The sequence below is a fragment of the Salarias fasciatus genome, chromosome 18 (genome assembly GCF_902148845.1).
Source record: "Salarias fasciatus chromosome 18, fSalaFa1.1, whole genome shotgun sequence".
NCBI classification, from domain to species: domain Eukaryota; kingdom Metazoa; phylum Chordata; class Actinopteri; order Blenniiformes; family Blenniidae; genus Salarias; species Salarias fasciatus.
In genome coordinates, this window is record NC_043762.1 from 6769326 (window position 1) to 6783730 (window position 14405).

The following is a 14405-nucleotide window of genomic DNA, read 5'->3' on the forward strand; positions in this document are numbered from 1 at the left end:
TTGTTGTTTTTAATGAAAATCGCCATGATAAAATCTGAGATTTTATGTGTTCTATATATTTTTTAATGGCGAGAGTGATGGATAAAGCTGCTTGGCTGTGCTGTGGGTGTGGCGCTGTCCATATGCTGTTTTTAGTGCGAGCCCCAGCTGCTGCAGAGGCTGCCGCTCCTCTCGCGGTGTCACGGACGCTGCCAGCGGGACGCTGCTGCTCCCTGCCTCTCCCTCGAGACTCATTCTGGGGAATAATGGCAAGAAGAGGAGAAAGAAGGTCCTCTAACTGAGATTAATTAGGGTTTTTTTTTTTTTAAGTGTTTTTGCAAGATACAATAGGAAATGCAGCTCCGGCTAAATGACTTATTGTTTTACTTTCAGTGTCTGCGTTAAATATGTTGCAGGAGAGAAATTGAATGTTTTTGTCTGAGTGCTGCACGGGGCCTTTGCTATGGCGGCGCGTCCTTGGAGGAAAATGACACCTAAACAATAGTGAAGGATTGGCGGAATGAGGTTTGTTCACGAGGTGACGGCGATCCTCCCTCACTTGAGTTCCTTTGAGCCTCGCTCTTAGGAGGAGTTGGCTGCTGCACGTTGATGAGTGGGATCGTCTTAAAAGGCAAAAGAAGCGTTGACCCTCCCGACCATCGGGAAGCTGCGAACTGACAACAGGCGCGCTCTGCGGTCCTCCGCCTGCCGCAGAGACCAAAGAGGAGCAAGCTAGCCACTTAAAACATGAGAGCAGCCGCCGACTGAAGGACGTCAGAAATTTAATCAGAATTTAAATCACATCAGCAAAAGATGGGATTTAGCGTTGTGCAGGGAGGGGGCGCACCGCGTTGCGAAAGTAAGCTAATTGCTTTTGAGCCATTCACAAGTACGCGTGGAAATCGCGCCGCGCTCAGCTCCGGCAAGGTGGCGGGGTTAAGGAGAAACTCCATTATATGATTAGGAGACGGAACGGAACAACAAATGACGGCGCCCGATCAATTCATAGATAAATTCCTGGGTATGAGAATCTGAGAGGAGCCCGTTCGCCATGTTTGCGGAGGTCAGAAGGCGTCGGGGAAAACAGGTCAGCCATTACGATAAACAGGATTAGGACGACGCGCTTCGCCTGCCGTCATGGAGGACGGGCCGTATTTGCATATCGCGTCTCTTCTGTATCTTGAGCGTGCGATCTAAGAACAATTAAGCTAACGACAGGTGACTCACACCCAGCCTCTTTGTTGTCTAATGGGTTTGCACGAGGCAAGCGGGCCATTAAGTGACCCATTGATTGCAGCGAAGCGGCAATACCTTCCCGCCGCATACGAAGATGACACATTAAGCCATTAAGACATGCTTTTGATTGACACGCCGAAACAAAAGGAGCCGCCGGGGGAACATAATAAGGGTCAGGCGTTCCCTCCTGAGCAAAGCGACGGGGCTGCGGCGTGTGCGGCATGATGGATGGTTTCGGGTGAGTCTGTTTGACTCCGTCAAAGAAACCTGCCAAGTCCGTCACACGGAGCGCCCAAACTTATTCGCTCCTTATTTTATCGGGCTCCTTTCATGTCTGAAAGGACACGGGGAAAGTTCTGGAGAGTGGCGCGGGGGCCGCGGCTGCTCGCATTAACAGCCTGACCCTCGCAGCCGGAGCGTTTTTGATTGGTAGCAGACAGTGAGAATAGCCCTGTCTTCATTGACATTTCCGAAGCGGCGGCGGTGCTTTTCTGCGGCGGTGACCTCTGTGAATTTTATTAGCAAATGAGACCTGGAGGGTTTGGGTTTAAAGAGCGGCCCTTCATTCTGATTTCCCCCACATAATGATTTTCACAGAGTTCAGGACCTGAATGGAGGAGAAATAATGAGCGCTAGTCATTATTGCAAATTATATCCTCAGCTCAGTCCATCACTCACCTCCTAATTAATCTAAATACCTTCAGCCTATAGACTTTGATGATTAGGATTAGACACTGCCGCATTTGTGTGAACTGAATTATATCAGACAGTATTCCCATCAAGATTTGCAGAAGAAGAAGCTGCACGGTCGATTCCGTTTCACCTGCCGGCTCCTGGATGTTCCCGCCACGCACCGCATTTTATTTGTTTACTCCGGTTATGTAAAAGCTGCCGAGCATAGAAATGTAAATTCGGGAGACGTGAAGCTTTATTTGACATTTGTCTCAGGACACTGTTGCATCTTCAGCAGCCTGGAGCCTTCCCCTGATTCCTGCAGTGATCACACATCACAGGCTCCTCGCACTCTCTTGCAGGAAACTAGGGCAGCCTTTAATATTGTCAAAATGCCGAAAACCCGTCATTTTTAAATTGGGTGTCGTCGTTTCTGAACAGCACGAACTTTATGACACTTTCAGTCTGAACCGTAAAAATAAGTCATTTGAATAATTTCTCAGTGATTAGCAGCGTTCCACCGGAGCCCAGTCTTAACAGAAGGGACTTGTTCTTCCCACATGGACTGAGCGAAGCGGCGTCCAGCTCCGAGCCGCCCCGCTCTGCCAGTGGACTGAGCTGTCGGGGCGAAGGATTAACCTGATGGAGGCTTTTCCCCTGGAGGACGTCCACCCTCCTCTCTGTGTATGCTCATAATGCCATTAAGTCTGTTATTTTGGATTAGCTGTGGCCAAACTTTGCTTCGTTCTACGCCGTGTTCCAGTAAAACGCACTGATGGTGATTAACAAGTTATCTGCTGCCTGAAAGAATCCCGCAGAATCCATGTCAGTGTCCCAAATAGTATCATTTCCCATTTCGGCAGCGACCCCTTCTTTAGCGAACAACAACTTTAATGTATGCCACATCTGCAGCAGGAAGGCTTCATCCCAGACTCATTCATTTTTCACGCCGGGCTCCATGTTCTCCACATACAGCCATCATTGTAATGGAAGGTGAAGGTGGCCTACATTGGAATAATAATAAATCTGTTCCCCTGAATACCTTAGACAATAGCCAAGCCCTGGCCTTTACGGAGTTGCGGAGACAGGCTTAGAGTGCGCCGAGAGCTCTCTATTTTTAATTGGTCTTGAACACGCCATTGTTAAGGCAGAGGAGATAGAGAAGGAAGGAGGAAGAGAGCGAGCGAGCGAGCGAGGGAGAGAAAACACCCTTTTGCATCACTAGCACATTAGCCCAGCACTAACACAGTGTCATTATAATTTGCTCTTAGTCTCACTGGCTAATTAGCTTGTCATGGTGCAGCAGGTCCTGCAGAGTATGTGGTCATTAGGCTGCGAGAGCAGAGAAACCCAATGACAATCAGTTGTTCTCCAGTCGTCCTCTTCACTTCTATTAGACAGTAACAATGGCAGCGTGATGAGGAAGCACACTGTCACTTTAAATAGTGTGTCTCCACGCTTTATGCTGGTCAGTAATGAGGAATGGAGTGTAGTTCCCCCCCCCCCCCTCCTTGTTTAGTTGGAGCTCACAAGGCCAAATCAAGTGTATCCAAAATATGGGGACAGAATATATCCAGTTAGGAGATTTCATATATTTCATAAACATCTCAGCATCTGTATTTTCCCCCTCAATTGCCAAAATGGAGTCATTCAAACCACAGAAAACTTTCACAAATATGCAAACGACTGGCCTTTAAGGACAGCACCCGAAAAACGGACTGAAGATATAAAGGACGTCCCATCAGACGTTAACTGGCACAATAAAACACGACCCATCCAGGATGAAATCCTGCACAGAACACACCACAGACTGTATTTACTGCCCCACATCTGCAGACACAGCCAAACCGTTAGGTCAGAGGTCGCGAGCAGGCTGTCTGAGACACTCAACCTCGGCGTCTATGTCTGAGTTCAAACTACATTTCAAGGTGATGCTTCAGCGTTACAGCTGCCTCGTTATTTAAAACCTTTCGATCACAACAAGACTTCTGCATTGAACAGCGCCTAGTCCTCTGAAAAAACCCGAGCGTCATTTAGACAAAAACTTACAGCTGAACCTTCTTGACATCAAGCCACCAAACCAGACAGTTTGCTTCAGACTATCAGTACAGAAATATATTTAAATACATATCACCACGCACTGTTCCGTCTTTGCTTCGTGGCTTTATTGTCACTGTCGCACAAAAAAAGACTTCATGAGGATCACTGATTCTCTGAGATCCGAACAAGATGGAAATATGAAACTGAGGCGTTGAGGAAAATAAAGAAAACTCTGTGGCCTCGTGGTTTCTGCATCGTCGCTAAAGGTTACAGATGAACAAACACGAGTACCAGACTTTAACTACCTGAAGATACGAGTTCCGATAAGAGAACTTATTAAATGCCATAGAGCCTCATTTATATTCCAAATGCTACACAAGCGCTGTGCGGAGGCTAAGTGTCGCAGTGAACCACCTCCGTCTATATGTCGGCGCTACGTCACTGCCATCAGTCTTACCCTTCACAGTACACACAGCGCAGTGTGTAGTGTCCATCTCCACACTGTGCTGTGTGTACTGTACACTGTAGACCCAGGGACCGAGCTGTCAGTGAGCCTATCAGTCAGACTTTAATCATGTTTAGCATGTAGCATCGTTGGTGTGCGAGCCCCTTGAAACTCTTTAGCATGTAGCACGTAGCACGTAGCTCGGCACTTCTGGATCCACTGAGCAGTCAAACTATTGAGCGACCTTGTTGATTCGGTTGCTGGTGAAGCATGAACTCTCTTTCTCCTCTTGATATTTTGACAGAACATCGTTCTGTCGTTCTCATTAGCATTAAAGAGTCTGTAGACGGCGGCCGTCGCTCGTCCTCTGGCTACCTGCTGACGCGCGACGTCTCGTGATTCTCGCCGGGTCGTGTCAGGGAGCTTTTACAAAGTACTTCCTGCTGAATCAGAGCCGATCCTGGTGTTGGTGCTGATGCCTCCTGCTAACAGTGAATTAAGAATGTTTTACTGAGTTCCTGAAGCATTATTAAAGACTCCTCACACTGTACCCGTGGTTTTATGTATATTTCATGAATGAAGTTAAGGCAACAGCCGATGTGCCCCTTGAGGGATCTGATATTTTCATGTCTAACTACCAACAAGCAGCAGAGTTCTGCATAAATCTTCCCTGCGACGCTGTCACAACATGGCCGTTTGAAACCCGCAGCAAATAGCCTGTTTTAATCAACCAGGAAAGCAGCGGCGCCGGCGTCTTCGTAACATGAGCCACGACTGAACAATTCATCAACTGATTATTAGTGCTGGTTCACGTCACACCAGGGGTTGCAGACGCCGCGGAGGGGGGGGTGGGAGAAAGTTGTGGGCACCTGAGCAGATGGCTGGATGTTATTAAGGAGACCTGGGAGTGCTCGTACAGACGAGCCTGATTGAAGCCGGACAGAAAAAAAAGTGTGTGAAAGTCAACTCATCTCCGGCCCTTCTTCGTGTACTTCACACAAACTTCCTGCCTGCCCTCAGAAATAATTAGCCTCAACACTTGGATCAGAGTCAGAAGTGAATAATACATTAAAAAGCTCTGAGAAAACAACACGATCCTCTTCAAAGTCGGCATGCTGCGCAGGAAAATCGATACAGAACATTGGAAAGACACAGCGTTGAATTAAATCATCTCGCGGCCGTAAACAGTGGAGGAAAGAAACAGGGCGCCGTGCGCGGAGCGGTCCGGTGGGTAAGAGTGGAGTCCAGGCAGAGGGTCAAAGGTTCAAACCCTCCTGCCGCGGTTCAGGACTCTCCGGGCCGCGGTTCTGGAGCGGTTAGAGTGAGGAAAGACCAACCGGAGGAGTCAAACACTCTACAAATAACTCGTGACGGGGCCTTGAGTCGCAGCGCCTTTTGTCAAATCGCCGCTCTGAAGGTCGACGACTCACGGGAACAATCAGCCGGCGGCTCCTTGATTTGCGCTCGTTACAAAAATGAAAATCCTCTGACTCATATTTTTTTAAAGTTGCAAACACCAGGATCTGCATGTTAATTTATCTTTTTTAGAAGATGTGTGGTGATGGAGAAATGTCACCTCCATTATCCTGCACAAAGTCTGGGCTATCTCAAAATGAGAATCAGAAATGTGCCGCATGCCAAAAGGTGTCCAAACCTTTTTTTAATGAGGAGCAGATTCGATAATGCGGCTCCGCTAATTACATTATTTCAAACCGTGAGAAAAGTGCAGACAAACGTGTCGATCGTATTTGCGTGAATCTGCTCCAGTTGGTCCACGGATTACATATTTTGCCTGTCCAGTCATGAAATCAACCTGAGTCTGAAGAAAGGAATTGCTTATAGCTTGTATTTATATGTGATTGTGAGGATGTGCTGGCCGTCTGCGGTCCAGTTAGCTGCTGCTGTGGCCTCTAACTTCCTTTCAGCAGAATAAAAATGTGGGTTTGTGTGGGTCGGGGACGGAGATTGGACACGTTGTCATTGTCGTGCTGGGATGATACAGCAACATTTTGTGTGTTTTCTGGGCTCGGCAGACGCTTTCAGTTTGTGCCATCATATATTTTTAAACGATCCGTCTCGGGGCGGAGGGAGCTGGAGAGCAGGCAGGATAACATCCCAGACTGCTCGCCTGTCAATCACAGGGCACACAAACTGCAGAGATGGATGTTTTAAAGTTGTGGGTTTTTTTTTTTTCCTCAACTGCCTTCCTCCAATATATCATTTACCTATCTTTTTTTTTGGGGGGGCTCCTTCCCTCCTTTGTTCCCCCTGTGGTTTCCACCTCTGAACATGTTGGCGTCTTTAAAACAACAACTGCTTGTACCTGAGCAACAAAGCCTGCGAGGCAGGCTGGGTGTCACTCCGACTCGCTGCTCCCCCCCCCCCCCCCCCCCCCTCCTGTTTCATTGTGTAAACATGACAGAAGCCCCACTCATTATCTGAAGCTGGAGACAGATGGAATTGGTGAGCGTTTCAACGAGCGGCACAACAAGACAAGTGGGCAGGCTGGAGTCGCTGCTGGAACAAACAGGGTTCTGCCAGAGCCCGTTTAGTCGACGCTCTCAGGAGCCCAGCCTGTCGTCCGCCCTCTTCAACGCCGTATCGCAGCCGGTGTTGACTTTAACGACACGGATTCTCACGCGCCGCAGTTTTTTTTCCGTCTCGCTTACAGGTTGTCTGCCTCACCTCTCAGGAAAATCTGTCTTTCAGTCAGGAAATAAAAACGCATCTCGACGTGAACTCGGGCTCTTGGCCGCGTCTCAAGTGCGGCGCCATCTCATTACCAAGCCCGGCTAAATAAGATGATGACAAATAGAACGAGCGCCGGCTCTCCTTGAAAGTTAGCCAATATAATAATTCTCACTTGTGTTTTATTGGCGAGAGGCTAGAGAATTAGATTAACCTTTAATATTGAACCAAAGCGATAAAATCTAAATGGGGCTTTCTTGGCAAATAGATTTTAACTTATTGATTTCTCATCATTTCCCTTTCTCTACGACATTGAGGGAAAACACGCCCAGTGTTTTTTTCAGGATTGGTCTTTCTCTGCACGTAGATGAATAATAATGAGATTCATCAATGTACAGATAGGAGCATTTTCACAATAAAGGTCAAACCTGCTTCTTTCTGCAGGATTATGATACCTTTAAAGGCACATTTCAAACATTATTGCAGAGCTGTCATAAATAAAACTAGTTCACATTCAAACGAACACAATTATCTTAAAAAAAGAAGTGCATCTAAGTTGCTGCACGTCTCATCCACTTCGTGAAGTGACTGCATCTTCACACTAGTCGGTCACCTTTATTCAGAGATCCATTATGCAGCTGTTATTCTTGGACCTCATTATTGAAAATCAACACATTGCAATGGGGGGAAAAAAAGAAAAGAAAAAAGTCTGAAGTTAGTGAGTCTGTCTGAGGCTCTTACATGCACAGTGGGTGGAAAATGAAACTGTCACAACAATGTATTGTGCCACTTACCACTGAAGCCGAAGTCTATTTTTCACTGTAAAAACTTTAAACCCATTCTGATGCTCATAATACTGACGTGTTGCTTTCACTGCTCCTCCACAATAAGAGTTCTATAGTTCAGCTCATCTGGTGCAAAGTGAGAATTAAATATTAAAAGTACACGTTGTAGTTGCCGAATGGGCCAGACTAGTGAAAAAGTGCTTTAATAACTTTCAAATTTAAACTTTCAAGTTTTTCTTTGCTGCAGCTGAGAGGAGAAGAGGAGAATTCCAACCGTCTCAATTTAAAGCCAATTTTAATGAAACTGTCTGCCGCGCTAGGAAATTTGAAATGTTTCTCCGTTTTGCTTGCGGTTTGGTGGGCCGGATTGGAGCCTTTTGCGGGCCAGTTTTGGCCCAGGGGCCTTATGTTTGACACCCCATGGATTAGCTGGAACAAAAAACCTGTCAATGTAAGGACTTTCTCCGCTGTTAGCGGTGAGGTCTGGGGGTTGTGCTGGTTTAACCCGGCAGACGTCTTGACGCCCGCCCCTCTCCGCCCCGCAGGGTCGGCCTTCGTGATGGTGAACACGTCGGGGCGCTTCGCCGGCCAGAAGGCCCTGCTGCTGACGCCCCAGCTGAGGGAGAACGACACCCACTGCGTCATCTTCCACTACTACATCGGCGGCCGGGACAACAGCCACCCGGGCCACCTGAACGTCTACATCCGGGAGAACAACAGCCCCATGGGGATGCCCGTGTGGAACGTGTCGGGGCCGGCCACGCGCTCCTGGGGGCAGGTGGAGCTGGCCATCAGCACCTACTGGCCCAACTTCTACCAGGTGAGAGCGCCGGGTGGAAATGCACCGATGTGTCATTACAGAACTAGGTTATTCATTGTGAGCCGTCTTTGTAGTCATTAAAGCCTTTTCACTGGGTGGAGCAGGATAAATTTATTATTTGAGAAGCTCTAAACAATCGCACAATAGCCCATAGAAAACACCCGGGATTATTGATTTGCGGGCCTACCTCTGTATCCATGGTAATCTCTCCTCTCTGCCGACCATCTGAGCCACTTCTCTTTTCTCCAATTCTGAAAACTCATTTTCACTTACCAATGCACACGACTGCCGGCCGGGGCGAGATGATTTCACACTTGTCTGGCTATTAGTCTTCGCCGGGCTTGTTCCACGAGTCCACCAAATGTTAATTGATGCAGAGAGACCCTTTCACCTCCCAATGGGAGCCGGTCCCTTGGTGAATTATTTCATTATGGCCCAGCAGAGCTGGTCCAGCGCTGAAGCCGAGGGGAGTCCTGCTGCCTGCTCATCATCGCCACTCTGATAACTTAGTTAACAAGGGACACCGCTGAGCGTCTCTATGCTGAATGCAGGATGGGAGGTTTAATGAGGGACGCACAGACAGGAGAAGGAAAGTAAGACCGGGGGGGGGGGGTGCATTTGAGCAACTACCAGTAATGGTTACTCCTCACTGTTGTCATGTAAACAGACCCCAAAACACAGTGAGGGTTAAAGCGGCTAGCTACGCCTGGATTCCGCCTCCTTTCTAATATTTGGTGGCGGATGTCAAATTGATCCATGTTTTTTTTAAAGCTTGCTTTGTCTTTTCATTCTGCTTCAATGTGACAAGCCACTGTAAGCGCATCTCTGTATGTAGGTTGAATTTCCAGATCCAAGATGACACATTACGCTTCTCAGACTTGTGGGAAATTCCCAGCATCTGCTGCCGCTCGGAGCCCAGAGGACGGTCTGCTCTGTCTCTGTCTCCGTTTGCAATTGTTCCACAGATAAATGTGAGGATACTAATGATCTGGGCAACAATCGCACTCAAAAAAAAAAAAAAAAAACGACACTGATGTTTGAAATTGTCATTAATTAACAACATGACGCTAATTATAGGTGTCTTTAATTGCATAGTATCCGACACAATTGTCAAAGGGAAGCCACCTGATACTGGGAAATTATTTTTTAATTACCAGTAAGGGTTTTTAGTCATCACCAGCCTTTCAGCCTTTGATAATTACTCCTCTGTCAGACCATCTGGAAAACTTTTAATTGAGATCACATTCATGCTATACAACGGAGAATCCATACATGTCGGGGATGCGTTTTGTGTACGAGCCGATTTATGCTGGAACGCAGAAGTGCACCGATGAGACGGAGGGAAAAACCCAGATGCTGGTACAGTGGCGTCCGTCGCACGGCTAATCAATCCCACTGTAATGCTGTACTTAGCCCAGTCCCGTGGGGGTAACCGGCGAGGCGATGCAGATGTGGAGCGCTGGGTTCACCGTCGGTCTAAATGACAAATGAGAGTGTTGAACTTTGCTGTGACACCACCAGCTCTGTCCCATGTGAATATTTTCACTCTGTGGGTCAGACCCAATTATGCACTGCACTATCATTGATGTTGGAATCAATTATATCACAGCTATTAGGCAGGCTGACTGATGTCTGTTGCACAAACAAAGGATTTCAATTAGAGTGTGGGGGCCAGTTCATTTGTCTGGTGGCGATATATGGAGTGGTTGGCCTTTTAATTTCCTTTAAATTAGCCTGTAATGAGGCCATAATTGGCACCCAAGACATTCACTTTCATATTTCATGAGACAAAAAAAGAAGTTTATAATTAGACACCCTTATCTGAAGGCATCCTGCCTCCCAGATGACAATGGTATCTGTCTCCGCCCCCACATTCCAGGGCTACAGAAGGAATCTGCGACGAATCATTGAGGGGCAACAGCCACATTTCTGAGTGACACCCCACACGGAGCACAGCCATTAATACACGCAACTCGCTGAGAGATACAGGCTTATATTTAGGGGATAATGGCATTCGAAACATGTGTAGTAGTAGTGTGTGGTGCGCGGAGTCCCTGCACCACACCCTGAGTTTGGGAAGGAACCAGGACTCGGTTTCCTTTTTTATCGCAGTGCAGACCAGAGAGTGCATAACTCTGACAGGCTGCCCAGACACGCCCTCCTCGCAGCTTACAGCCATTTGTTTTGCAGGAGAACTCGGCCCTCAAAATAGGGTCAGCCAGTCGCACGCAGCACAGTTGCACTTTATTTCCAAATTTCCCTTGTCAGAGATAGCAGCAAACACGCGAACTCGGTAACACGAGACGCACAGCAACTGTTGCAGGCAACCGTATCCACTCATGTTGTGTGATTAACCCTTTACAGGGAAATACTTAGAGGCTGAAGAGTGTCATTGAAAGTTATTAACAAGCATGTGAAAACTTCTTGGAAAGTGAAAAACTGACAAAAAGCAGGCTGTGGTTATGTCTTATACTCTACCAAAGGCTGGTGTGTGATAATAATGTCAAAAAAATGACCCTAAACATGGAATTGTTGGTTTCAAGGAAAATTGGAAGTTCCCAAAATAAAAAGGGTTAATGGGATTTTCAGTCATGTATACCAGGTGATTGACCTGTAAACCAAAGCCTCCTCTATACATACAGTACAGTGTTGTGTGTTGTTTGTACTGTCTTCTAATATTCACGGTCACAACAGTGGCAAAACTTAATTTAAGATTACCTTAAAGATGTGACTGTAATCTCATTTTCAGACATGTTCTAATCTGACATTCTCTTGTGGAGTCTATCTCTCAACTCATTGAGATTAAAAATGCACACATCCATCCATCCTTCCCTCCACCCATCCCTCCATCCATCCATCCATCCATCCATCCCTCCATCCATCCAGAGCTGCTTCCAGCTTCGTGCATTGCCTTAAAGTGATTGGACGTTAGTCAAATCGATGAAAGTGAAATCGGGGTAAAGTGACCTTTAATGAAAGTGTGATATTTGGTGTCTTCCCCTCCCGTCCGTCCAGTGTTTGTCACACCGTGTGCTAATCGTCTCAAGGCTCAAACTTAATTTAACACCGGCATGTCATAACACCTATCAGTCGTGACATATTGAGGAAATAATGTCAGCGGCCCGCAGCTGTGTCACCAGCTGCAGCCCGGCGACGGCGCCCGGCGCATTAGCTCGGGCCGGACTTCTGTGGCGAGCGCGGACGGCCGCGCTCAGGTGCCATTTGAAGACACGGGCCCATTTATCATCGGTGTTATGAGTCTCCTTTCTCCTCCTCAGATTGTGTTTGAAGCCGTAACCTCGGGGCAGCGTGGCTTGCTGGCCATCAAAGACGTGGTGGTGCAGGGCCACCAGTGCAGTAAGTCTTTTTTTTTCTCCCCCTCCACCATAAAAGAATATCATCAAACAGTCATTGTCCTTTCCATGACACTTTCCCCAAATACCTGCGTGGCTGTGCTGTTCAAGGCCTCCCAGTCAAACAAAGGGCCTTGGAAGATGATGCTCCAAGTGTGAACCTCCTTTCTGTTATCCGATTTAAGATTTATGAGCCCACAGTTGACACACTGAAGAGTGCTGGAGAATAATGTTGGAGTGGCTGTGGTAAATCCATCCTCAGAGGGACGGAACGAAGGGATGGAAAAACAAATCCCGCCATACGTTATGCCGCTCCCCGTGTTTGGATTCCACTACTGCTCCTCTCCCTGAAGTATATTCAGTAAAGTGTCTGATCAGCAGCTGTTGGGGGCTCTACTAGCCTTACTGAGCGTCGGTACGATCGCTTCACAGCGCACTACAGAGGTAATGAACATGTAATCACCGGCATATTTATGATTTCTCTCCTTCAGCTTTTGGGAAAAGCCGCTGGTGTGGAGAAAGAGGAAGCAGCCTCTTTGGTATTCCCCATGCTGATTTGTTGGAGTGCAGATACTCATGTTAGTCTGTGCGGCGCTCCTTAAGTTTATACGAAGAGCTTTTCACTTTCAGCACTCTGAATCTAAATCAATACCACGGGGGTTTTCATCAATTGATTTCTACTTTACTTCTCATAGTTGAAGTATCAAACTCCGATTGTTAGGCGCTAATGACCTGCTAACCATTTGAAAGTAGCAGAATTCCTACAAATGTTATGTCAATAAGATGGATTTATATAGCGAAAGGTGTTGCATATGAATGTATTTGGGCGAATCGATGAGGCTTCGCGACGTGGTCAGTGTTTAAATGTGCGAGTATGAAGGGGATCAATAATCCACTCAGAGGCAATTGGGTTTCTGTGAGTGATAAGCAAAGTGATCAGAGCTACTCCTCAGAGCGGCACAGCCGATTCATTTTCTATTTATACGGCCGTGTGGAATATCTAGCACAAAGGTGTGATTATGCCACTGGGTGGTCTGCCTCGCCCTCCGTCATTAAAGACGACTGCAGCCACGAGAAAAATAGATTTGTCTTTTCGGCGCCGAACGGATTGACAGGACGAAGTTACAAAGGAGGTGTAGTTCAAAGACAAGGTTATGAAATATTAAGTAGAAGTGAAAGTCTTGATGATGAAAGTGATAGAATTAGCTTTTGCCAAGTCTTTAGAGATTTGGTTATGTTTCGAATCAAGGTCGCTCCACTGAATTGCCCTATTTTTCCCGTGCAGAATAGCGGTACTAATCAAAAATGTTCTACATAAGTTAGTTTCTGTGGACTATCCCAGTCACCCATAATGAGCACAGTTAGAAAAGACATTTTTCATTTTGGGAAAAAGAAAGGAAAAAAAGCCCCCCAATCATTGAAAGAATGCAGTCAGGAAGTGAGGCTGTTGATAGGTGGAGCGATTAATGGAATATTCTTACAAAACACTTCTGGCCTTCAGCACTTAAGGGTGTTGCATAGTGAAGTAAAGAGCAGCATCCATTCAACAGCACTCCTTCCTTCTTTTAATTTCCATCCAAATTTTGGCACGAAGGTTCCAAAGTGGGTAAAAGTGAAATTTCTGGGCACAGAAGCAGAAATGCGAATGAAACTGCCATTGAAATACCAGCAGTTCTGGTAGTTAACTCATGAAAAACAAACCGATTTTAGGGATGTTTAGCCTCTCCCCCTGTCAGAACTTCATCGTCTGCACTTGTTTGTCTCTTTAACAGTGAACACTCCCCACTTCCTGACGATAAAGGGGGTGGAGGTCAACGCCGGACAGACCGCGTCCTTCCACTGCACTGTGAACGGACGCAAAAGAGACAACTTCCGCCTCTGGCTCCAGGTGAGAAACGGCGTTTTCTCTTCGAAACCCCGTGTTTGCTTGAACATGAAGACATTATTTATGAAGAAGAAGCTGATGATTTTGTGCACTTCTTCAACTCCTTCTTACACAGAAGCAGGTTTTCCATACAGTGGCCGCCCCCTGCTGTGGACTGTGGTTGTCACTTTCACTACTGTTTGACAAATCCATTTACATGAGACAGTATATAAGGGAATAGGATATGATAGTATGATTTGATGGGCTTAAAACCACTTAGGAATAACTACAAGGATCAATACAACCCCTTGAATTAATGCAGAAGATCTACTGCTCAATAGACGACCAGTGTGGAGCAGACACACCCAAACACACCTGAGACTTTTAAGTTTTACTGCGAGGAATGGGGAAAATAATTACACGGTGAACCTCATTATTTAGTACGAAATGCAAACACTTTTGTTTGTTTGGTAAAGTTAGAAGAAGAGGGTTAAATCTGGTCTCGTATCGTCTCACCCTCGTC

The 14405-nt window shown here is 46.7% G+C and overlaps 1 protein-coding gene across 8 annotated transcripts in view; it reads left to right on the plus strand.

Moving 5' to 3' along the window:
• Positions 1 to 14405, plus strand: part of LOC115405032 (receptor-type tyrosine-protein phosphatase mu) — a 150645-nt gene that overhangs the window by 42109 nt on the left and 94131 nt on the right. For all 8 annotated transcript variants that reach the window (XM_030114447.1, XM_030114450.1, XM_030114448.1 and 5 more), the window contains exons 3-5: positions 8391 to 8665; positions 11944 to 12022; positions 13791 to 13906. In XM_030114447.1, coding sequence (XP_029970307.1) covers positions 8391 to 8665; positions 11944 to 12022; positions 13791 to 13906 — 470 coding nt within the window. The remainder of the gene's footprint in view (positions 1 to 8390; positions 8666 to 11943; positions 12023 to 13790; positions 13907 to 14405) is intronic.